Genomic DNA, 23,184 nt, shown 5'->3' on the forward strand with positions numbered 1-23,184 from the left:
CCAAGTTTCAGCTAGAAGAGCTGAGACTCAATAGGAAAGTGTCAGACTTGCAAGAGCAGAGTTTTTCCTCTTTAAAACATTCAGTCTCATGGGCAACTTTTTTGGTTTTATGTTGCAACATAAAGCATCAAACCAAAGTATCTAAATAAAGCCGAAGGGGAAGAGAAGGAGATTATGTGTCACGAAGGATATAGTTATGATAAATCTGTGTTTTGCCAAGCTCTAAATTCTGGCTGAAATCATATTTGGTGGTTTATGAGCTGAGCTGTTGGAAAGGAAAAGTTGTGATTGCTCTAGGGTAGTTTGGGGACTTTTGGTTGAGCATTCCAGCATGCCCTGGATCTTGAATAAGGTTGCTTAGCATTGATGACCAAGAATGCATTTCTTGGGGACGGAAGGGGCAAGGAGCAGGCTTGTAAGAAGATGGCAGCACCACATGTTAGCATTGCATGTGTTGGACATAGTGCTCATGAAAGGCCATGTAGATACATTCTCCAGTCCGCAGAGAGCTTCGCGCCTGCTGTTTCCTCCCCATGTCATGTAACGACCATGTCGCCACAGGCAGTAGAGTTTGGGGACTGTGGGAGAATCTCTGGACTTCACTCTCCTCGAGCTCTGTGGTACTGCATCTGCACCAGCTGCAGCTCTCCATTCTGGGATCCCATAGGACCAGCACCAGATTGCCACTGGAGGGGAAGAAATACTTGTCTGACTGATAGCAGCTTCTGTATCCTGGTAACACCAGAGAACCTTAACTAGATGGGTAAAATCTCTGTTTGTGAGCCCAGTTCCTGTGAAAACTCAAGCAAAAATGGAGAGGAAGAGAGAACATCTTGCTTCTCTGGAGAAATTTATTTTAGTCTTCATTTTAATGACCTGCGCTAGTTACTTGGGACTTTGGCACTCGTGAGCGATGTGACTGAGCCTAAGCAATAAAAAAATGAATTTAGTACTTGAGTTGTTTACAAATAGAAGATGCAGGGAAGGAGCAGTCTGCACGCCAAAGAGTCAGAAAGGTGAAACAAAGCCAAACAAGGGGGGTAGCACAGAAAAAATGGCAAAGTACAGGTTGTTATAATGTTAGTGCTGCATGGTATTGTGGTTTGTTTTTTAATGTTTAATCTTGCACCACGAGGCTCCTCTTTTTCCAGGTGATACTTACCTGTGAAACTAATCATCAGAGCACTTTAGAGGTCTTTTCTTGAGCCCTTTTGTGGGATGAAGTAGGCTGGAGCTTAAAGGCAGTGTTCTCTAGGGAGCTGATGGTAATGGAGAGCCTGGCTGGGCATTGTGGAGCACTGTGAATCAAGGCCAAAGGCAAGAGGCTGGGACTTGACTTGTTGCAGATTTGGAGCTGGGAGAAGAGTAGAGATCTCATAAAAACTGAAAGCTATATATTCTTTTAATGCATAAACAGAGCACTTTGCAGTCCTGAAAAGTCTTGTTTAGGTGATCCTGTTATGAGGGCCGTTGTGACTTGTTTTGGGATCACCTCCCTACTCCTATGTCCCTGCAGTATTTCCCACTGGCAATTGTGGGTTTGTCTGTTACTGCATTTGAAGAGGATTTGGTTGTAAAATAGAACATGTTAATCATGCTGTGCAACACTCTGATGTTCTTTATAGCTGAGCTCGAGTGATGAAAAGACACTTTATCACATTCTCTGCTGGTATTTTTCCACAGAATTTAGTAAGTAAATCGACCATAAATTCAGTCTGGTTTAGTCTTTCTGTTGTAAATCCTCTTCTGCTCTCCTTTTTTAATAAGCAAATCAAAAGACAGCTCCAATGTAAGTTGTCTCAGACTCATCTTTTTTTCTTCTCGTATTGAAGGGGCTATTCATTTCTAATTTTATTCATGCAACTCTGTTTTTAATTTCTTTAACTATTTGAGTACTCATTTTTCTTTTAAACTAGAAATTCACAACGACAAAAGATCCATGGCTTTTTGATTATATTTAGTGGGTGGAACTTCCTGGAGAAATGCATCTTATATTTGGCAGTCATGCTTCTACTGCCACTCGGTGACATACTGTGTTTTTAATTAGATAATATGAAAGACTGATGTGCTGTTTTTTGTCATGCTATGGTGTTATCAGTCCCACAGATAACCACTTTCCCATTGATAATGTTTGGGAGATAACATTTGTTCAAGGCAGGACAAGTACCCGTCTGTGTGACTGTGTGACGGCATTGTGTTTGCCAAGGGAAAGACTGTAAAGAACATGTTTACAGAAGTCTAGGATCCTGTCCTGGTGCCTGCCTCCTAATTCCTAGTGAGCGACATGCAAAATTAGCATCAACAGGCCTTTGAAAGTAAGGTCTGCAGAACTCATTAGTTTACAATTGGACTGTTTTCAAACTCTGATAGATAGTGAATGCAGGCTGGGGCTTTTTGCCCAAGTTTAAGTCCCTGTAGCTGCTGAGCAGTTCTGTGTCAAATACAGCAATTTAGGAAAATGGAAATGTGCCTAAAGGTTGAGAATAGCTGATTTGGTATGAAGGGATGAGTGGATTTAGGGAATTTGGATTTTTTAAAAGATTTTTGGATCATGTCACAAACAGGATTTTGATAGGATTTTTAGATTTGTTCTTGGATGTGTGTAATTCATGAAGATTTCAGGAAGAAATCTTCATGAATGTCATGTGTTGTTTCTATCAATATTTTACTTCACTAAGCAGAACTGAAGAAGAGAATTCGGTTACAACTTAGATGCATTTTATTTGTTTTTAGAAAATATTTTCACTTCTATTTGCAGTGAGGTTACTTAATGGCATTACCACAGTTTAGCTTGGCCTTAGGCGACCTTTGTCGCTGCCCTTAATGTGGTATTTTGGCAGATTAGTAGCGAGTGGCACTAATTAAGCTTTCTTCCTGAAAAGTCTGCAGAACGTTTGGTCTGATCTCTCAATCTCGCTTCAAGCCTCCCTCTTTTTCAGCGTGGGAGTGTTGGTGTATTATTGTAGGGCTCTCCTCCCTCCATCCCTTTTCCAGCAAACACTGTGATATTCCTGATTGATCTTCTCCTTAGTGATACTAGTGACGGGTAAACCCTTAGCAGTTAAGGACAGTGGGAGCTGTGCTCAACATAGCCATTGTGCTTCAGCTAATGGTAGGCAGGGGGTGCTTCTTAATTAGGAATTAATATTCAAATGCTTCTGGGAAAAAAAAAAATCACATTCCAGCCTCTTTGGGTCACAAAATGTCAGTCTGATAATGGCACCCACGTCTCTGACTTTACTTACTGTCGGGGGAGAAAAAAACAGATTTATCTTTGAATAAACTTAGTTATTTTTGTTTTTTCTCAGTCTGTATGATTTTAATTAATGTTAGGATGCTCTCTAAAACAAGGGATTTATTATAATTCAAGGGTGAGGATGGCTTCTATTGACCTTTCCCTCTGCTGGAGTTTCAGTGTTTTAGTATGTGCTGCTTGCACTGGAAAGAATTTATAATCACAGGGCTGTCAAAGACAACCATTGTTCTCCCTGCTCTGAACATGTGGGTCAGCTACAAGTGCTTTCATATCCCCCAGAGCCAGGAGCTGGCAAAGAGTAAAGAGCACAACTGAATTCTTCTGAGGCATCGGGAAAAGCATTTTGCATATTTTTCATTGCTGATTGCTTGAGAAAGACATCCCTCTTTCATAACAGGAATTTCTCTTCAAGGTAGAGGGAGGCTGGGGCACACTGCTTTATTATTTTGCTGAGCTGAAGCAGCAACAACAAATGCTGTCTGCTGGTGTCCTGGCCAGATACAATAGATGGGCAATGGGAGGAGGGGAATCTTTTGGAAAGCAGCAGACTTAAACCTGATGCAGGCATGATGTTAAAATTGTAGTGCCTTTGCCTGTGCCATGGACTGTGGACGACAAGTCAAGGTTCAGGTTGCTTTCATTTTTGATCGGTTTATTAACTGGCCTGTTGGAACTTTTTCTCAGTTCATTGTACTAATCCCGTGAGAGTGATTTCTTCTTAATCAGCATAAAATTGGGATTTATTGCAAGCTTGCACTTTTGTTTTGAAGGGAAGAAGGGGCAAAAATCAAGGAAACCCCTTTTTTTGGGGGAGGAGATTTTTAGTATTTGGGAAGATGCTTTGCTGTCTGATGTGTAATGGATATTTCCACGTAGGAAACAGAGGATATTGAGAGCCCAAAGCGCAGCATTCGTGACAGTGGTTATATAGACTGCTGGGACTCTGAACGCAGTGATTCCCTCTCCCCGCCTCGCCACGGCAGAGATGATTCCTTTGACAGTCTGGACTCCTTTGGCTCCCGCTCGCAGCAGACACCATCTCCAGATGTAGTGCTCAGAGGGAGCAGTGATGGTGAGTACCAGTCACAGTGCGGCACGTGAATAATGTTGTGACATAGAGGCAAAGTTTCTGGAATAAATGTGCCATTCAGAAGCTGGATACTGCCTCTGAACCAGGCTAATCCAGTGGGAGAACTTTTCTATGAGTGCTGATTCGTGTTCCCTGAGTTGTAGATGACTTTGCCAACAACTTACCTGAAATCTGACTCAGGATAGTGTAGCATTGGAAAATGAGTTACATCATTGCACTGTAACTTATGATGGGAAGAGTGTTTTTCTGGGTTACAGTGTAAGAGGATGTTATGCAGACTCATTTTAGCTTATAAACTAGGCTAAAGTAAGAAATAAAATTGCAGGAACAAGGAAAATATTGTAGTGAATAAAATGTTTGCTTAGGTAAACTCCAGGCAGATAAATGACATAGAAATATCTTGGGAATGTCTGATACTTGACAAAGTTTTGAAGTCTGATGTACAGTGCTTTACCAAATGTCGTATTTATTTTCATGGTATTTAGAAAATTGGATAAATTAATAGCTCTCAGCATCAGAGCTGTGGCCATCTTTGTACACATTCGTGCGAGAACATGCAGCTCTAGGAGTACAGAAGGGGTGCTGCTTTTCTGCCTTTCTTTTCTGATTCCCAGAGCTTTCCAGAAGCTTGTAAACACAGCATGCTGGATGAAGAAGGATTTGCTTAGGGTAGGTGTGGAGCATGCTCTTAGGTTACCTGTCATGAGCAGGATTCTGGTTCAGGACAAAAGGATGCATGATTGAGGCTCTCTCTGCACAGTTACATTCCTGATGAACTGATAAATAAGTCAAATTTCATCATCAGATTAAACTGTGTTGCACACACGAATCACTTCTCCTTAGTAATGTTACTTATTTAGTACAAAAATGGAAAGGCAGAAGGACCTTTTGGTAGGAACCAGATGTTCATACTGCTTTTGGCACTGTGAAAGAAACTGCTGCTAATCATAACCGGACACATGAGAGATTGCCTGAGATGATGGGGAACCCCTTAGAACTGGAAAGCTGGCAGGGAGAGCTTGCATCACAGTAGAATTAGGAAAGAGCTGTGGGAAAATCAGAGCTAAGATCTGCTCTGAGTGGCCTGTGGTATTTGGGCTGTTATTGGTTTACCATCCAGAACCAGCTACTGGGGCTGATTCCCTGAAACAGCCTCATGGCCCTTCAAAGCACAGGTTCCACATTATGTTTTTCTGCCTTCCCAAATGAGACAAGTGTGGTATTGGCAATTAGGAACACCTCACAAGTCCTAATCAAGAAGTCTTGCTCTGTCCTGGGTTCTTGATGAGTGTCCTGTGTCCGTGCTTACTTGGAGCCAGTAGGCAGCCAGTTACATATGTCCTGTAGCTGCTTCCTATCAACTTCTGCTGTATTAGCAGATTTTAGAAAGGTTTTGTGGTTTTTTGCCACAGTTAAGACATACTGTCTTGTCACATTCTTGAGTCTGTAGCAAACACAAAAGAAGATAAAAGCATACAAAGTTTGTTCTTAAAAATTAGTATTTAACTATATCCAGGATGCGAGCAGATGCTGTGTGCACATGTATGACTTGTGCAGCCAGTACTTTCTGTGTCCCATTTTCCCTGCTTGCTGCTGACATAACTTCACAGCTGTCTCCTCCAACAGTTGCAGGTGGGGTGTAACTTGGCTGACCTCTTTTATGTTGAACCTCTTCCTGTGGCCCCAGCAGGCTAGTGTATCACTCAGCTGTGTGTAGTTTTTGATAGAAATAATTTATGTTGGACTTGATGATCTTAGAGGTCTTTTCCAACCTAAATGATTCTATGATTCTTTATGCAAAACTGGATGGAGGAAAAGGTTCTGCTTTCATTACTTCTTTCTCCATTCAAATGGGAACTTTATAAACCAAATAATATTGTAGTGAACTAAAACTATAATTCCTTCCACTTCTAGGAGAAAAAGAACGAATGTAGATTATTTAAGTGATCCTGAAGTCGTGATTAGTTTAGATGGAAGCAGTGAGAAATGCTGCCTTCCCAAATGCCATCTGTGATGAGTCTCACTGTTGAGGAACTGCTCTGGTGTCATAGGCAGATCCTGCCCCTTGGAAAAAAGCAAACAAAACCAGTGGTAGAGTAGAGCACTTTATTTAAAACACAGTAGAATTGCAGACTGACCTGCCTCTAGAGTTGCCAATGAATAAAATCCTCTGCTTTTGCATGGATCCTTGTACAAAGGATCTGTACTTGTCTGTGGTGTATAACTGCTTGTTACTGGTTGTGGAAACTCTGTGGTGCTGCTTCTACTTGGAAATGCAGAAAAACAAATTTAAGGTTATAAATGTAGAGCACAGCTGCATCTTCCATTTGTTACTTTGGCTTCCAGTGCTTTTTTTGCAAATTTGAGCTGAAAATAATTTCATGAGTAAAATATGAATAATTAAAGAAGCTATTTGTCTTTGAAGTACTCATCTTGGGGATACTTGTAGGCACATCAGTAATGAGGGAGAGGAATGTGTTCTAATTCCTCTGCTACTGTGGTTATCTATTCCAGCATTTCTGTCTGCCAGATCAAGACTGGTTTTCATGTGATACAAAAATAGACACCAGAACAAAGTCAAAAGCAAACAGAATAGCAAATAACATTTGCTAATATATTGCTAAATGAAATAAAATTTTATTTTATTTTAGTTTCTCTGTGCCCTGCTCAGGCTAATGATACTGCAGTTCTTCAAACCTCAGCTATCCTCAGATACCTATGATTCTGTGATCATATCTCTCCTTTTTGTTTCGACATAGACTCAGTTTACCAATCACAGTGCTAGTTATCGTAAGTTCTTAAAGAAAATTGTTCAAGCAAAAGAATCCTGGCAAAAAAAAAGGGCATTGTGATTTTTGTCTGACTAGTTCATTTCCATTTTGTCATATCTTTTCTTACTGTTCCCTTTCACTCTTCTTCATCTCTCTCCAAGCAAACAATTAATTACTCAATCTGCTGCAAAACCTCATTGCAAATAACATTCCTGGCATATTTAGATCTCTTTTCCTTCCCCCACTTTGAGTTATACACAAGCTACTTGTGATTTTTATGACTTCATTGTTTTCAGTTGTTCATTCGGTAGCCCAGTAAATTAGCTAGTAATTTACTAGTGTGTTGAATTAGCAAGAGGACACAACCTGTGTGGCTTCCCCTCACCCTGGAAAGAGGAAACAGGTATTGAACATGCAAGTGTTGCACAGGGGCCAAGGACCAGAGACATCCAATACTCCAAAGCTCAGAGAAGATATGAATGCTGGTGGGACGAACATGCTCCATTTCACTCTTCAAACCAGGGCCTATGATGATGTTACACTGCTGAGAGAGAACTATTTGCATAGCTTCTTTGTGAATTGCTTTAAAAGGCTTGTGATGGTGCAGGGAATCTAGTGAATGTCTATGAAGTGGCTTCCAAGATGGCTACGAGGGCAATTCCACACTGCAAATGCTCTTTAGGGTATTTGTCCTACCATTTGGGAGTTTAGTTTTCAAGTCAGAAAAGTCCTTCCTAAATTTCAGTGTTTTAAATGGCTTGTAAATATCAGGAGACTTAGTTCATTTGAACAAAATCAAGTAGTCACCCAGCTCTGTTGTCTCACATCTTGTTCTCTGTAACTCTTGATTTTTCTCTCTCACCTTTTTTCTTCACCAGTAAGGATTTTTCAGTCTTTGCTGTACTGACCTAACCACTAAATCCCAAGGTCCCTTCCCTGTCTCCTTGCACATTTCCATTTGGGGATCAAGTCTCTGTCTGTTTTGCAGTGTGCTAGAATGATTGACCAACTGATGAGGGAGACCATCCGAGTTTTCTGGTTTATAGCAGCTGATGCCATTCTTAGATCTTAACCATAGCTGATGCTGTGTGTGTCCAAATTGCTGTGTGTAGAAACACCCACATATTCCTGCCATTCTCTAGCTATATAACATGCAGCCCTTTTTTGCTTCTGCTTGTACTAGGCACATATAAGAATGCAAATCAGATCAGGCATACCCATATGAACAACTAGGAGTCATTTGGGCTTTAGTCAGGTAAGCTTCTGTATCTGTCCTTTGTGACTGACAGGTCTGGCTTAGTCTGACCCTGAGATTTTTTGATGTGACCTGTGGCTGAAGATGAGTTTTTCCGAGATTGATGGAAAAAAGTGTTTATTGTCTGTGTAGATGTTATGGCTACTTCCTTCAGTGACTGACTTTAAAATACAAATGCAAGTAAGAGTGGTTAAATGTAATTTTTTGGTGGTGTCTTCTCTGAGTTATAATTTTAAAAAAACCCAAACAATTGGATGAAAGTGAAAATAAGGGGATTTTTTTTCTCCTTCCTCACTAGGGAGAGGAAGTGACTCGGAAACTGACCTGCCACACAGAAAAATGCCAGATGTGAAAAAAGATGATATGTTGGCGAGGCGGACCTCACACGGTGAACCTAAATCCGCTGTGCCTTTTAACCAGTACCTTCCGAACAAGAGTAATCAGACTTTCTATGTACCTGCTCCACTTCGGAAAAAGAAAGCTGAGCGAGAAGAATACCGAAAGAGCTGGAGCACAGCGACCTCACCGCTAGGAGACAGACCTTTCAGGTAAGACTGGCCTGTCCGGCTTCTCCCTTCCTCAGTGATGAGGATAACAGTTGCCCAAATTTCATTCTTTTCACAAGGCATATGATAACTGTAATAAATCTCTTGCTGATATGGTACTAATAAATAGTTTGTAACAATTGGTAGGAGAAAAGCAATGAGTAGAAAATCACTGTCTTGATGTTATTTACCGTACAGTGCAATGTATAACTCGTGTTTGACAAGATGTCAGTTAATACAAGTACCATGGATGTCGACTCAAACCCAAGGCTGGAAAAAATTGTTCTGAATGATCTATTTCAGTTCTCAAGACAGTTACTCACTGACAAATGATACTTATAAGTAACGTTTGATGTATTTAATCAAAATAGATAATATTTTTACTCTGTTTTTTGTAAAATCGGTTTATTTATGTGTTGTGTTCTATACACTAGTATGGTTTATATAGTTGTGACTATGTGTTTCTGCATGTTGGCTTTGTCAACTGATACTTAGCTTGTGGTTTGGCCTAAGAAGCAACTCCCATTAAAGAGCATAATTATTTTTCCTGATTATTCATTAGAATTCATACTTTGGCATCTTGATATCAGCAAAATGTGCTTACAAGTGTATATGTTTTAGACACAGTCTGTATTAAACTAACTTGTATAATTCAATAGTAAATCCCACCCTGAAACCATAGAAGAAGAACTGAATGAAACATCGGGACTGTGTGAAAAGGAGAAAGTGTGCTCTGTGGCTCCTGAGGCAAGCTCCCTTAAAAATCAATTAGGTTTGAATCAAAGTGAAGAAAACTCCATAGACCAATCTCCTTCATGTAGTGCAAAAGAAACATCAGCACCCAGGGGGAAAGATACGGAAGAGATCAGAAAGCTAAGAAGACTGGAACAAGCTGGCATTAAGGTCATGTCAGCAGCCCAGCGCTACGGCAGGTTAGCCCAGCGGTGTGGGAAATTGTGCACGCTTCACGTTTTTAGGATTGGCTGAAGTGTGGGCTTCCTTGATCCGCTGTGATTTCACATCTCCTAACAAAAACCCAGTCGCTAAGCACTCACAATTGCTAGTGAAGGTCTTGGTCTGAAAAACCTTGTGATGTGGCAGCTGTGGATTGCAGAGTTATATGATGCTAACTGCATTTATGTTGAGAAATTGTATTATCTTACAGCATAATGTAAACAGACTCCAGGAAGACTACTACCCAGACTACTTGTCCCCTTCCATCTAATGCTTTCTTTTATTTAATAAAAATATATATAAATATTCATTAAAAATACCTTGTTTAGGTAAAAGTTTCAGAAATTTATGTTACTTGTTGCTGGTGGGGCGGTGAACCATACTTTTTAGGTGGTTAATATTTTTAGCTGTGTTAATAAATGATATATTTATTTTTAATGGCAGGAACTATAAAAGTACAGTGCTTGTTAACATGTATACCGGTAGAGGCATAGTTCAGCAGTCATAATTTGACTGACTTTGGCATGGAATATCTGTAGTTACTCACTTATTATCTGTGTTATTAATTTTTGGATGTTGTTCAGTTGGTTATTTCCCGTTCTTTAACTGGAGAGCTGAAGGATGGCTAGGCTCATCACCCATGCCTTTCCATCATCTGATATTGGATCCTCATGAAAAATCTCTTCTAGTCATGGGGATGACCTCCAAAGCAGAGTTTTAGCCAATATGTCAGAAGACTAGGCTCTTATAAAGGATCAAAATGGTTTGGCTAAAGGCTAAGTGTCCAAATGTCCTCCTGTCCAAAACATTTAGTTTTAGATTGTGGGATGAAATCTTAACAGTGAGTAGTTTAGCAGATGCAGATCTGCAGTCTGGGCTTTGAAATATAGTAGTAAGAAGTACAGCTCATATGTGGTGCAGTTCATTCATAGGTACAGTGACGCTTGTCTGCGGCCACATACAGATGTGCAGATGACACAGTCACAGTATATATGCTGTCATTTGTCCTCTTCTCAGGTCTGCTTCGCTGTTGTCAAGCTGCACTGAACCAATGCCTGTGTGTGTTTGTGGAGTATTACTTTTAACAAAGTCAGATACTAATGTAGGTGAACTATCTGGCATAAATTAGTCCTTCAGTCTCAATTAGTGCTAGTCGATTGAGAATCCATAAACAGGAGGGGTATTAGCATAATCCCATTCCAAGTCCCAAGGCTGTAGAATTAATAGTAGTAATATAGTAATATGGAGTACAATGTACCAATAGCTTGTGTTTATCAGTACAGTGCACAACAAATAGCTCTGTTTGCATTTGGAGGATGCTCACCACACTGAGAGTCCATTTTCCAACCCTGTGCTTGATCTGCTGGCTTTATGTCTATGAAAGAAGCATGTGTGATCAAATGTGTGATTCTTTGGCAGGAATTCAGGTCTTCTCTTTCCTTAGACAATCTGTTGTCCTGACAGGACTGAAGGAGAAGGGAGGAGAAATAACAAGTCATTTTTCTTCCTTACTCTCAGTGGAAGCAACTTGTGGAATTTGGCAGCTGGAAGAAGGAGGATCTGATGGTTTTCTGTCCCAGCTAAGGGTGAAAGAGCAGAGCTTTGTAACCCAAGCTTCACTGTAGTAAAGTAGGAGTCTGCTTCTGGGGATTGAAGAAAGACACAGCAGAAAAGGCACTGGAGTCAGGGGTCTGTAAGGAAAATTATTTTTGTGTGTAAGTGGAAGAATAGTGGGTAAGGAGAAGGGAAGAATTTAGTAGTAACACTTTTGGATACAGGGCAGCATTTAATCATCTTTCTTAATGTCGTCTTACTCTTCCCTATTCTTTGAACCTCTCAATTTTTTCTCACTTCTTGGCATCGAGTTCAAATTTCCATGCAGTAATGATACTGAGCAATTCTCAGTCTTGTTTCTGTATTCTGATTTTTTTGTTTCCACTTCTCTTACTCCCTGATCTTTTTAAGATGCCAACCTCTCTTTTTTTCACCTGAGATTGTTAGTTTTCTTCCAGTTCCTCTGAGAAGGCTGTTTCATCTCGACATATTGACCTCTGGAGGACAGCCACTGTGACTTTTGCATTCTACAAGGCATCAAATTGTTCCTAAAGCTGAAATTCAGTAGGGGACCTTTCTGAATCCTGAACAAGAATGATTTGAGCTTGTAGGCAAATGTATTTTTTGCTTGGAGTCTAAGTACTTATCTCCAGTGCTCTAGTGTGTTCTATTGAACTGGAGGCTATACAAATGCATGGTATTCTCCTTCCCGAAGAAGTGTGTTATCCCTATTGCATGTTGTTTTATTGATATGTGATCCTTCTTGCTTGCTTATTGCCTGCATCTGTCTCTTACTTACTTTATGGTATTTGAAAGGTAAGGATCAGATTCATGGAGGCACCCTAAAAAGAAGATAATTAAGTGTGTTGTAAAAGATGATGGAGAAGGAATGTAAGAGAGAAATGTGAGCAAGCATTTATGATATGTTTGTTGCAAAAAGGATGTGGACTCTTACCTTGACAGAGCATAAGCATGCAAAACCCTTTCATTGTTCTGAAATGCAGTATAAGGATCCACAAGCCTGTGTAAGACTTTGCTTCAGGGAACGCAAATGCCTGCAGTCTGACACTTTGGAAGCACCTGTTGTACTAGCAAAGACCCCTGGGCTGAGGCAGGGTGTGCAAGAACAATTTTCAACTAGATCTAGAGTCTTTACTGTCTCCATGGTAAACTGACCTTAAAAAACACTTTTGAGACCATCACAAACTGATTCAGGAGACCTCAAAATGTCACAGCTAATCTCTGATTCCATTAAAAATAAAATGTAAATGAATGGAAAATACTCTTAACCTAGAAACTGATTACTGAAGTCTAGTTACATACTAAAAGTTGTAAGTTTTTCATTACAATGACTCCTAGTTGCACTTTTGAATATTAAAACTCAATATTTCTTTGTTTCCAAAAATACTGCTCTCAGAAATGCTGCATTTGATGCTCTCAAACTTCAATAGCACTGGTGGGCATGAGACTGAAAAATCCAGCAGTTTTTACTGAATAATCATGTGGTGAGCCAGCTGTTTCTGAAGCTGTTGTGGACAGAGATGCTCATGAGGAAGAGGGACAATGGTTCCATTTGAAGTGCCATCGGTCAGTGTTGTCTGTTGCCTTAAATGAAATCATGATCTTTCAGAGGGATCTAAGGAAAAAGTTTCCTTTAGCTAATTTGAGACCATGCTCTCCACATCACTAATAGATCCTGTGTGTTGCAGCATAACAAGGCAAAGGCAGGCGGTTTTTTATGTCCTCTGAGCCTGAGCCAAGCCGGCCTGTCAGGGACGGTTTATGGCTTCTCCATAAGCTTCTCCAGCAACTTTGTTGAGCAGTACTTTGAAAGGGCATCTGGAGATGTAAAATAGGTGGCATATGCAGTGGACTCACAGGGATTTAAAATGTTTAAAATGTTTTTAAAAACCAGCTAATTATAACACTCTTGATATTTAAAATAGCAGAGAAACTCAAAGCAACCCCTGAACTGTTTAGATTTGATTTCTTAATGACAGTCTGTTTAATCCTTTGTGATCCCCTCTTTTTTACTTTGTATAGCAAGGTGTGCTACATGAAGGAGCAAATGCCTACAAAAGTCCTGCAAGGAGCATTCTACTACTTTTACTGCCCAACTTCCTAAAATATCAATACATACAATTGGATTTTTACATGTCAGAGTCGCCTATCTCTTGCCATTTGTCTTTTCAGTTTGCATAAAAGTATTGACCATTACGAGTTAAAATAAGCTTAATCTTTATGGGTACCAGCTGTCAAGGGTCTTTATTGTCGTAATCTTCAGTAACAGCAAGGCCATGTTTATAGCAGTTGCATTTCTGATGAAGGCAGGTTTCAATGTTTTCCAGCATGCCAGTATCATTGGTGTACTGGTGCTATTATTGTAGCTACTATATGTCAGCATTGGCATAAAGGGGTTATTCTGGGGAAAGGGATGGTTAATAAGGAAAAGAATCAAGCATGGATGCGTGTGAGAAAAAAAGCAGTTAAGAACAGTAGAACAGATAGCCCCAGTGATTACTCAAGTGGATTTTTTTTTAAATAGAACTATTAAGAAGAAATGTCTGAAATATTTCAGGACTCAGCAGTGTTTTCTAGGCATCAAGTATTTGCATCAAATCTCTTTCTTTTTTTGAAGTGTTCAAGAAGTTTAATACTGCCATTTACAGTGCTACATTCACTGCATCTAGTATGTTAAAACTAGTTCTTACTGGTTCTTCCAGCTATAGCTAAAATAAGTAAAGGTCCAACATGCTGATTTTTTTGTGTAAAGTCCTTGTGTATTTGTTACTAGTCTGTAAGTTTTATTTCTAGCAAGGCTTTGCCCAATCTAACATCTGCCTGGAGCATATTTGATTAACTGTGCTTGTTTTTTGACCTGGAGATGAGTGTTGCACTGCCCTCTTCTCCCCTGGTGCATCAAGAGCTTTGTTTAATTTTGCTCTGTGTCAGTAAAAAGCTGATATGTGAAGACACCGGAAGCATCCCAGACATCATCCTTCGCAAGGACAATCCCTTCATGACACATTATCAAGGAAAGGATTCTGGTTCAGAAGATGAAGCAACCAGCAGAGTTCCTGATTTAGAAAAGGATGACTTTGCCACTCGGAGAGCCAGATTGAATCAACCCAAACATATAGTTCCATTTAACTCCTTTTTAGTTGGATCCTATACAAGTAAAGATAAAGGTAAACTGGAAGATGTTAGAAAGCCATTGCAGATGGAAAAAAAGGAACACGCAAGGTGTGCATTCATGGTCTTATTCTTTCAATTATAACGCCTAATTTCACCATGGTCTATTGCTGTGTAGGACTAAAGCTATCCTGGCTACAAAAAAACTTACAGGGTACAGTAAATGCAAATGCTTTATCATAAGGTGAATCAAACTGGGATTTTTTGTTAGAGTATGAGGACCAGAAGTTTAAATTGGCTTTGAATGTAAACAAGATAAAGGCAGGACACTTTTGTTATCTAAGCTCACAAGACAGCTCATGAGCCTGAGTAGCAGAGAATAAACTTAAAATATATGTTTTGTATCTCAGCTCTTTTTCTGAGCGCTTTCACTACATGTTTTTTTGGATGCATTTGTTTCATCTCATGAAAAAGTTCTTTTTTGGGAAGCAAGGATATTTGTTTTATTTGTGCAAACAGAAGTGACTCTAGATAAAACCACTATATACACATTACAGTGAATGACTGTAATAATTGATACATTCAGAAAACTTCTTTTAATATTTAGTAGCTTTTTTCAGTAATGTCGAATGTGCCTTTCAGTTGCCAGTAATTTGATTATATTAATATTTTCTAATGACTAATTTGACAGGACATCTCAAGAGCACCTAACCAAATTTTAATAGTCCAATGCTGTTGGCATGACTCTAAGATCAAAGAAAATACATAGAATGTTTGAGAGCAAAACTTGAATTCACTGTGTGAATGATATGCAAATGAGATATTTGTAACTATTTAAGAGAAAGCTTATTGCAGAAATGCTTATTACAGTAATAACATAAAGATTTTTCTTGCTTGAGCTAGGAATAGAAGTTCACATAAAGAAGTGGTCTCAGTAGTGCATGAGCGGGATAGCATAGATAAGAGGTTTGAACTTCAAACGATTCATTCCATGTTTACTTCCTAAAATTAATGTAAAACTAATATTATAAATTCAGTTTTATCTTCTTGTTCTCTGAACTTCTTCTTTTGACACTGATTTATAATTGCTCCCTCAAAATATCTTTTCTTACTGAACTGGAATGTGCATAAAATTAGAAGAAGACGGGTGCAATTGACATCAGTAGGGCAAGTAGTGACAAGCGAAGAGAACCCACTTCTGCAAAATGAGAAGACTGAATCAGAGAGGAAACAGCAGGTGAAAGAGGCTGATACTGAGAAAGATGATTTGGCTAAACAGAAATCTCAAAGCACCCTTCCTCAGCTACAAGAAGATGGGATTTTTGTGAATGCCTCAATAACAAAAGCAGATCTGGAGACCTGGAAAAGATTGAAATTGTCAGTGGAGCCCAGGTACGGTTTCTGCTTGTGGACAGGATTGGCACTCTGAGAAGCATGTTTAGTTTGTCGCAATCTGCTGTGTGTGCTTGTGGTTTTAAAGTTGAAGAATGCCTTGATGACAACCAGTCCTTCAAATCAGTTTTCAGGAGGAATCCAAAAATCTGTACAGGAATGCTATCTATCATGAAATGAAAATGTGTCCATCATTTAGAGCACTGTAGTAGTTTCACAGTCACTTTCCTGGTGGACACTCTTAATGCAATATCAGAAAAGTCCCTCTTGTCTTGTGGCTCAATCTGCTTTGAAGTTGAACAGCACAAAGGTCCAAGTGGCACCACTAATATAGTAGCACTACACTCCTAACCAAGCTGTCTTCAGGACTTGGGGCATTACACCTTGGGGTATTACCTGAGGATCTGCATCTCTTTGCCTACAGTTTTTGAGACATGAGCTGATACATCAGCATAGCATTGTGCTCCACTGCTGGGTAAATAGAAACAGCACTGTTTCTCACTGCAGCAAGGCTTTTAGGAGCCTCATTGTATGGTGTATGTATGCTCTTGTTGTAAACAAAACCTCTGCTAAGGGAGCCAGTATAAAGCAGTTATTCTAAGCTATTTCCCCATGGAGATGGACTATAAGATAGGCAGGTGATTTGTGACTCCAGTAAGAAAGGATAACAATTCCTAGCCTTCCTGTTTAGGTGCATGCCATTTTCCAATTAAAGGTGACCATCTGTCCTGGTATTCTTCTAAGAATGTGGTTACTGTATGTAATTTTAGCTCTAATACAATGAAAACTCAATCGTTCTTTCATCCTAATGATATTAGTAGTCTCTCCATTACTTTTGAGGTGATTTATTTAAATCAAGATTTAGTCCCCTTGCTTTAGGGTAAGTAAATTGCCCTTGCTAGTGCTCTCATGCCACTGTAAGTCCTCCATGCCAGAGTGAGTTCTGGTGCTGTGCAGTCATGTATAGTGTGTGGCCTGGGTCTGTGTGAGCAGATAAGGGAACTCTGGCTTTTTAAGGTTTTTTAAGGCTTTTTTAAGCATGTACTAGAAGAAACTGAGTTTGGAATGGGCCATATGCTACGTTCCTTGCCCTTAGGAAGAACTTCTGTGGGTGTGCTCCCAGAGTTTCCCCCACAAGTCTGCAGTATCTTTGGATTTTATCTGTCGTTTGGGCCTCAGTATGCCACAGCTGTTTGTACCTGGGTTTTTGAATTTTAAAATAAAACCCATCAAAACCTTAGAAGCATTTAATTTGTTTAGTTCTGAGGTTCTCATGTTGGGGGCATTCTTTTATTCCTCCTTACGACCAGTGAAGAAGATTTCAAATGTCCCAGCAACACTCTGCCGCCAGCTGATACCACGGTGAAAGCAGTAGCCCATGATGATTTTGCTGTCCGCAAAACCAAAGCAAACAAAAAAGCTGGTAGCCCCAAGCAGAAGTTCGTGCATTTTGGGCCAGTAACTGAGATTGATCAACAGAAATGGGACAGGCTTGTTATTGGCAGAGCTTCATCTAAAATCGGAACAGAAGAGGAAAGCAAGAAGGACTATGTGGAGAGTCACTCTGGTGTTGAAAACTCTCCTTCAACCACTGTTGTCAGTCTTGGGTTTGCTGAACACAGCGATGAAGTATCTGAGTCAGAGAATGCGTCCAGGTATTTGGTGTGGCTTAGGAAGTGCTGCTGAGCTGGAAATGAGACCTGTTCTTGCCAGATGCTGATCTGCATGGGAGTGAACTGCAGCATAGACTTAAGAGCTGTTTATGTGCACAGCCTTGTTCAGAAGTCATCTGATGTCTTCACAGTACCTTAACATGTTTAGGGTTGTGTAAAACAATGCTGCAGAAAGGTCTTCTGAGCACTTGCTCAAAATTTCTGGTGGGCAGTGACATCCCTGGTATCTCAGGGTCTGAGCTATTGTTTGTGCTTTTTCTGCTGCTTGAGTTCCAGCAGCTTTGCTGGAATTCTGCCTGCTTTCAGCACATAAGGAATTTGTCGTTCAGCTTGGTGGCTTTGCTGATCTTCAAAAAAAACTTTTTTCAAACCTGATGGATTTACTTTCTTTTTGAAGAAGGTGTATTGCTGCTCTGAGTTTCTGGCATTTATCTGGAGAAGAATTACAGCTCTGAGTCATTAACACATTAACAGATCTTATATTTCTTTGACTTTAATTACTTAGTCTGTGGCCGTAAAAAGAATTTTGAACGAATGCTTTTAGTAAGTAATTCATTCAGTTAATTTTGTGTGTTTATAAAAACATTTGCAAACTGAGTTGGAGGACTCCTTTTCTTACCTTTCATTTGACCTGAGAATGTTTTTTCTGTTCTCACCCCTCTTCTCATTCTGATCACTAGTGAGGTGGTCAAGTCAGGTATAGATGACTCTTGCAGGAGAATTGCATCAGCTGTACTGTCTTCTGACATCGTCTCTGAAAAACAAACCCTATGCAGTTTGAGCAAACAGCAAGAAAGCACCGAGGAAGAATGCCACAGGCATGTACCAGATATTGAGAGAGATGATATGTTGGTTAGAAGGATGGGAACTTTTCAGAGGCGTACCACTAGCTCCGTTCCCATATGTTGTCATACTCTGTCAGTAGCTCCTCATGTGCTGCAGCAGCAGCAAGAGGAGACAGTAGCTCATGAGAAGGATTTGAAGACTCCGCAGGAAGGAGAAAGGTCAGAGAACAGAAGCAGGTCCCTCTGAGCTTCATGCCTGGTTTGTGTGTGGTGTTAGCTTGGATCGGTCAGCAGTGTTGTTCCATTCTTCTCGTGGCCTTTAAAGATGCGTTTTACTCATTCGTCATGGCATGTGTTCTGTTTTATGAAACTACTTGCAAGTATGTATTCTATGAACATAAAACAGTCTATTTTCTTTCATAATATTTAAGTACTACAGTTGTTAATTGCCATTCAGCATGAAAACAGTCTTTCATCTTTTGGGGGGATTTCTTTTGCAATCCATGGTGCTTCGTCTAGGTTTTTATGCCAGCTTCCAAGTGACTAATTCATCTCATAGATTTTTATGCAATTCCCAACTTCTAACGAATCGCCTAAGTAAGTGTGGGGTTCAGCATCGTTTCTTCTTGTTCTCACTCCCTGTGCTGTAGCTAAAGATGCCTAGTTTGCCTAGTTGTCCATCACTCAACTTTGTTTTGAGTAACAGCACGCCACATTGCCTGAGCAGCCACTTGCTTAGAAGTGAGCATTATCATGGAACAGTGTCACTTGTCTCTCTGAGCAGTACTGTAACACGAGAAGAGAGCCAAGAACAGCTTGAAATCCCTCAGCTGCAGAGCGATGGAACAGAAAACATGAAATATCCAGACCCACAAAGAGATGACATGTTGGCTAGAAGAACTGGAGCTTTTCTAAAACAGCCTGGGCCCAATGTTAAACAATTCCTTCCCATGCCATTTTCAAAGCATCAGAATAAGCAGGGCACAACTACAGAACTTGAGAAGAAAACGACAAGGTAAGAAAGTTGTGCTTTTCTCTGTCTCTTATAGCTGTTTGTCAGGATCTCTGTGGGCTGTTTGTCAGGATCTCTTGATCTGGAAGGTTTGCTGGTGTCCAGCAGTGGTTTTCCATGCTTGCTCTCAGTTCTGTGCCATTTCTTTCTGCTCAGAAGGCAACAATACGGAGTTTCTGGCCCTTTTAGTAGAGCCCTGTAGAGACTCAGAGCAGAGCTCTACCAGATGCAAAATTCTAACAGTGTGTGGAAGCAGGTATACATAACAATTACATTTGCACTACATTTGCAGAGGTTTCTGGTAAAATATGAGGTAGTCATTACAAATGTTTCCAACTAGAAATAGAGATGCTGGATATAGTAGGTTAGATGCTTGTGAATGGCCTAAGTGGTGCCGGTTAGATTTCCGAACAGGAAACCTAGAGATCCCGAGATCCCTCCTGATAATGCTCCATGTTTTTCTAAGCACCTTTGTTCAGATGTTTGAGGCTGTGTGGGGAAGCTGCCAGTTGAAGCCTCTGAACAGAGTTATCGTTGGATGGTTGAGCCACATGCAAACAAGAGTGGAAAGGTGTTTGCTCATCAACCTCTTCAAAGTACACGAGAAGAAGGATATGCATGCACCTGGATGAAAAACTAGCATATGGCTCAGCCAGGAGAAAAAACCTGTCATCTACCATAGAATTCAACAGTGGTTTGGTGTTGAAAAGACATTAAATCGAATCGCTTAATTAAAATATGGACTCAATACTTTAATCTTCTGCGGTGTCCCAGGCAGTTTATTTTCTGACTTAGAGGAATGTTATGAGTATTTGACTCTATTAAAATTGTGTTTTCTGCACCTGCCTCACCTAGTTTGTCACCTGTCAGCTATTTGGGTTTTTACCGGGGGTTTTTTTGTTAACTTACTGTTATGCTTTTCATTATGTATGTGTGATTTTTCAAATGTTGCTTAATGCATCCCTTTGCACTACCACCTTTGGCTCACTCAGGCCTGAAAAATGTCCACAAGTCTGCATTAATATCTCTGAAAAACCTGCAATACAACCGCCGCAAGAACAGCAGCAAGGGCAGGAAAAAGACAGTCTCCCTCCTACAGGACAAGATGAGATTATTTGTACAGCCCAAGTGGGCGAAAATGGCCATAAGGAAGTCCACCTTGGTCAAACGTCTAAGCTTCGGGAGGTTCCTGAGGAAAACAAGATGGAAACACTGTCATCCAAGGATGAACATCTGCAAATGTGAGCTTTCTGGTGTGAATCACGCCGTTTGTATGCCCCTGTGTGCACACTTCAGAATTCTGATTGTGCATTGCCTGGTGTGTTTTCAGTCCAGGCAACTGGACTTAAAACACTGTGTGACAGTAATACACGTTTTAGAAACAAATAGAATGGTTGTGTAATGCATTTCCTTCTGAATTTCTTTAAATATTTAATTGAAAGGTAAGTGAAAGGAATATTTATTACAGTATAAATGTTGAATTGCAAAAAGAATTTATGAATAGGAGAGGCTAAAATGGACTCTGCTTACTGAGAGATGTTCATCCTATTTCTCCATGATTAGAAATGTTGCAGTGTTGACTTTTGAATGTGGTGTTCTTTTATGATAAGTCCCAGATATAAATATGTGGTTTGCACAGCTCTAAACAAGACCATCACTTTAGTGAATGACACTTGCTTCTGTATTACCAGTAACTTTTTTCAGCAACACCCCCCTACCCCAAGGGAAAAAAATCAACCAACCAACCAAGCAAACAAACAGAACAAAAAACCCAAAAACAACGAAAAGGAAAAGGAAATCATGTGACTCACTTTCTGACTGTAATAATTGACTCCTTCATGCTTCAGTAATGGTGATTCTGAGCACTGCTTTGGAACGTAACCATTACGTTTCATCTCCATTTATCACATGTATGGCATTTAATGTAACTGTTAATACGTTGTCTGTTTTCAATAACTATTTTCTACACACATTTTAGGTATACTTCAGCAGATTTTTATAATGGGGGGCATTAGTATGGGTTTAGGGAGGGATGGGTGGCGTTCTCATGTAGTTTAAACCTCCAGGTGATCAGGTAAGTCTTGTTTGCTGAATACATAATCCCTAAACAGCATGATTCTGTTTTGGTCAGATTTACTAGTGCAAGTGACAGTTGCACAAATTGTAGGGGTCCAGTTGCAATTACTACTTAATGTGTTTATCCACGATCTAATTTTATATTTGGTCTTGTAGATTCGGCCCCAGAACTGCTGTGTCTGATGACGCAGAGTAAGTTGTCTTGTGTTCACAAGATTTTGTTTTAAACAACTTACACTGCATGCTCTCCCATCTTTCTACTAATTTAAAATGCAGTTGATGCCTCCTTATTATTTTGCAGTGTTTTGGCAAATAAATTTTTCAGAACGCACTGAAAAATGGAATGTAATATGGCTTACATTGCAGTTAAAAATAATTTTTATATAAAGGCCCATAAAAACTAAGCATAATACTAATGTCCAACTGTTGCTTGAAGTATTGTTTCTTCTTTTTTTTATTTTCTCTTGGTTTTCTTCTGAATTTCCATTGCCTCTAATCAACTACAGGTAAAGGGATTTGGGTTGAATCTGGATGTTGAATCAAAAAATGAAGTAAGACCAGGAAGGGGAAGAAAAAAAGAAATCCCAAAGCAAAATAAAATCTATTGTGATCTTCAGAATAATTACCAGAAAAATGCATATTTAGCTGATCCTTTATTCTCTTAAAAACTTTATATTGAATACCTTATAGGTTAAGTTTAATTTAGTAATGTACTAAACTTCATTTTTAAGCGCTTCACCTCAATGTTTTACTTTTGACAGAAGTAGAAGTGACATTTATTACACTCAAAAATTTTAACTGTGTGTATATGCATGTAAACTGTAGTACAGAATAGTATGCAATGTCATTTAGAAAGTTCTGTGAAATTATTAGCTATTTTTACAAAGTGCTGGCATTTAGAAGCAAACAAATGTTTGAGAACTACCCAAGTAAAAATAATGAACTAATAAACCCACATAATAATGTCCGTAATATCCTTCTTCTGTTCACAGAAATGCACGTGACCTTCTCTGTCTCCCAGATTAAATCCCCAAATAGAAACAGCATAAAGAGTTGTGGGGGTTTTATCATGAGTATATAGGGGTTTTATCATGAGTATATGCAGAGACTCATGTAATTTTTCACCCTTTTTTCTAATGATAATGCTTAGAATCATGAACTGAATGCTCTTTACAAGTTCTGTAATACCTTTATGCTGAGCAAAGCCTGTGTCCTCTGACCACAGAGTAAATATGAACATTTTCAAGCAGCAGAAATCTGTCCAATCAAATGAAGGGATGAGACAAACAAAGCAAAGTAACACAGAAGTGTTATACTTAACAATGGGGACTTTCCTGCCATTTCAGAAAACCTACTTGTGTGATTGATTTTTTCATTTTTGCATGTCTGTATTAAATGCAAACATGAGAGAAGGTACATGGAGATGCCTTCAAAGGCATTGCAATGGGGTTGGTGGTATAATGGGAGAATAGCAAAGATTTTGTTTTAAAGGGCAAAACAATAAATGTTCAAACCTCATTGTCACCCTTTCCAGATGTGCCACAGTTTACAGAGGAACTGTTTTCCTAAACTGTCTTTGAAGTTCTTATAAATGCAAAATTGTGTTTTTCCATCTGAAGACAAAGTACTTATGAAGAATCTAATAAAACTTGGCTCTCAAGTAGAAGAAATAAATTGAACTGACATTTA

At 39.5% G+C, this 23,184-nt stretch overlaps 1 protein-coding gene across 5 annotated transcripts in view; it reads left to right on the plus strand.

Moving 5' to 3' along the window:
• The window catches only part of LIMCH1 (LIM and calponin homology domains 1), a 179,461-nt gene that overhangs the window by 112,681 nt on the left and 43,596 nt on the right, over nucleotides 1-23,184 (plus strand). For 3 of the 5 annotated variants that reach the window (XM_051789901.1, XM_051789904.1, XM_051789903.1), the window contains 10 exons: nucleotides 4,133-4,328; nucleotides 8,671-8,920; nucleotides 9,577-9,849; nucleotides 14,378-14,668; nucleotides 15,695-15,949; nucleotides 17,260-17,604; nucleotides 18,303-18,626; nucleotides 19,192-19,422; nucleotides 20,412-20,660; nucleotides 21,652-21,687. In XM_051789901.1, the coding sequence (XP_051645861.1) occupies nucleotides 4,133-4,328; nucleotides 8,671-8,920; nucleotides 9,577-9,849; nucleotides 14,378-14,668; nucleotides 15,695-15,949; nucleotides 17,260-17,604; nucleotides 18,303-18,626; nucleotides 19,192-19,422; nucleotides 20,412-20,660; nucleotides 21,652-21,687 (2,450 nt within the window). The remainder of the gene's footprint in view (nucleotides 1-4,132; nucleotides 4,329-8,670; nucleotides 8,921-9,576; nucleotides 9,850-14,377; nucleotides 14,669-15,694; nucleotides 15,950-17,259; nucleotides 17,605-18,302; nucleotides 18,627-19,191; nucleotides 19,423-20,411; nucleotides 20,661-21,651; nucleotides 21,688-23,184) is intronic. The other 2 variants (XM_051789902.1, XM_051789905.1) reach the window with 2 other exon arrangements.

This window comes from Manacus candei, unplaced genomic scaffold (genome assembly GCF_025592945.1).
Source record: "Manacus candei isolate 608988 ecotype Guabito, Panama unplaced genomic scaffold, ASM2559294v1 h1tg000028l, whole genome shotgun sequence".
In the NCBI taxonomy this organism is placed as follows: domain Eukaryota; kingdom Metazoa; phylum Chordata; class Aves; order Passeriformes; family Pipridae; genus Manacus; species Manacus candei.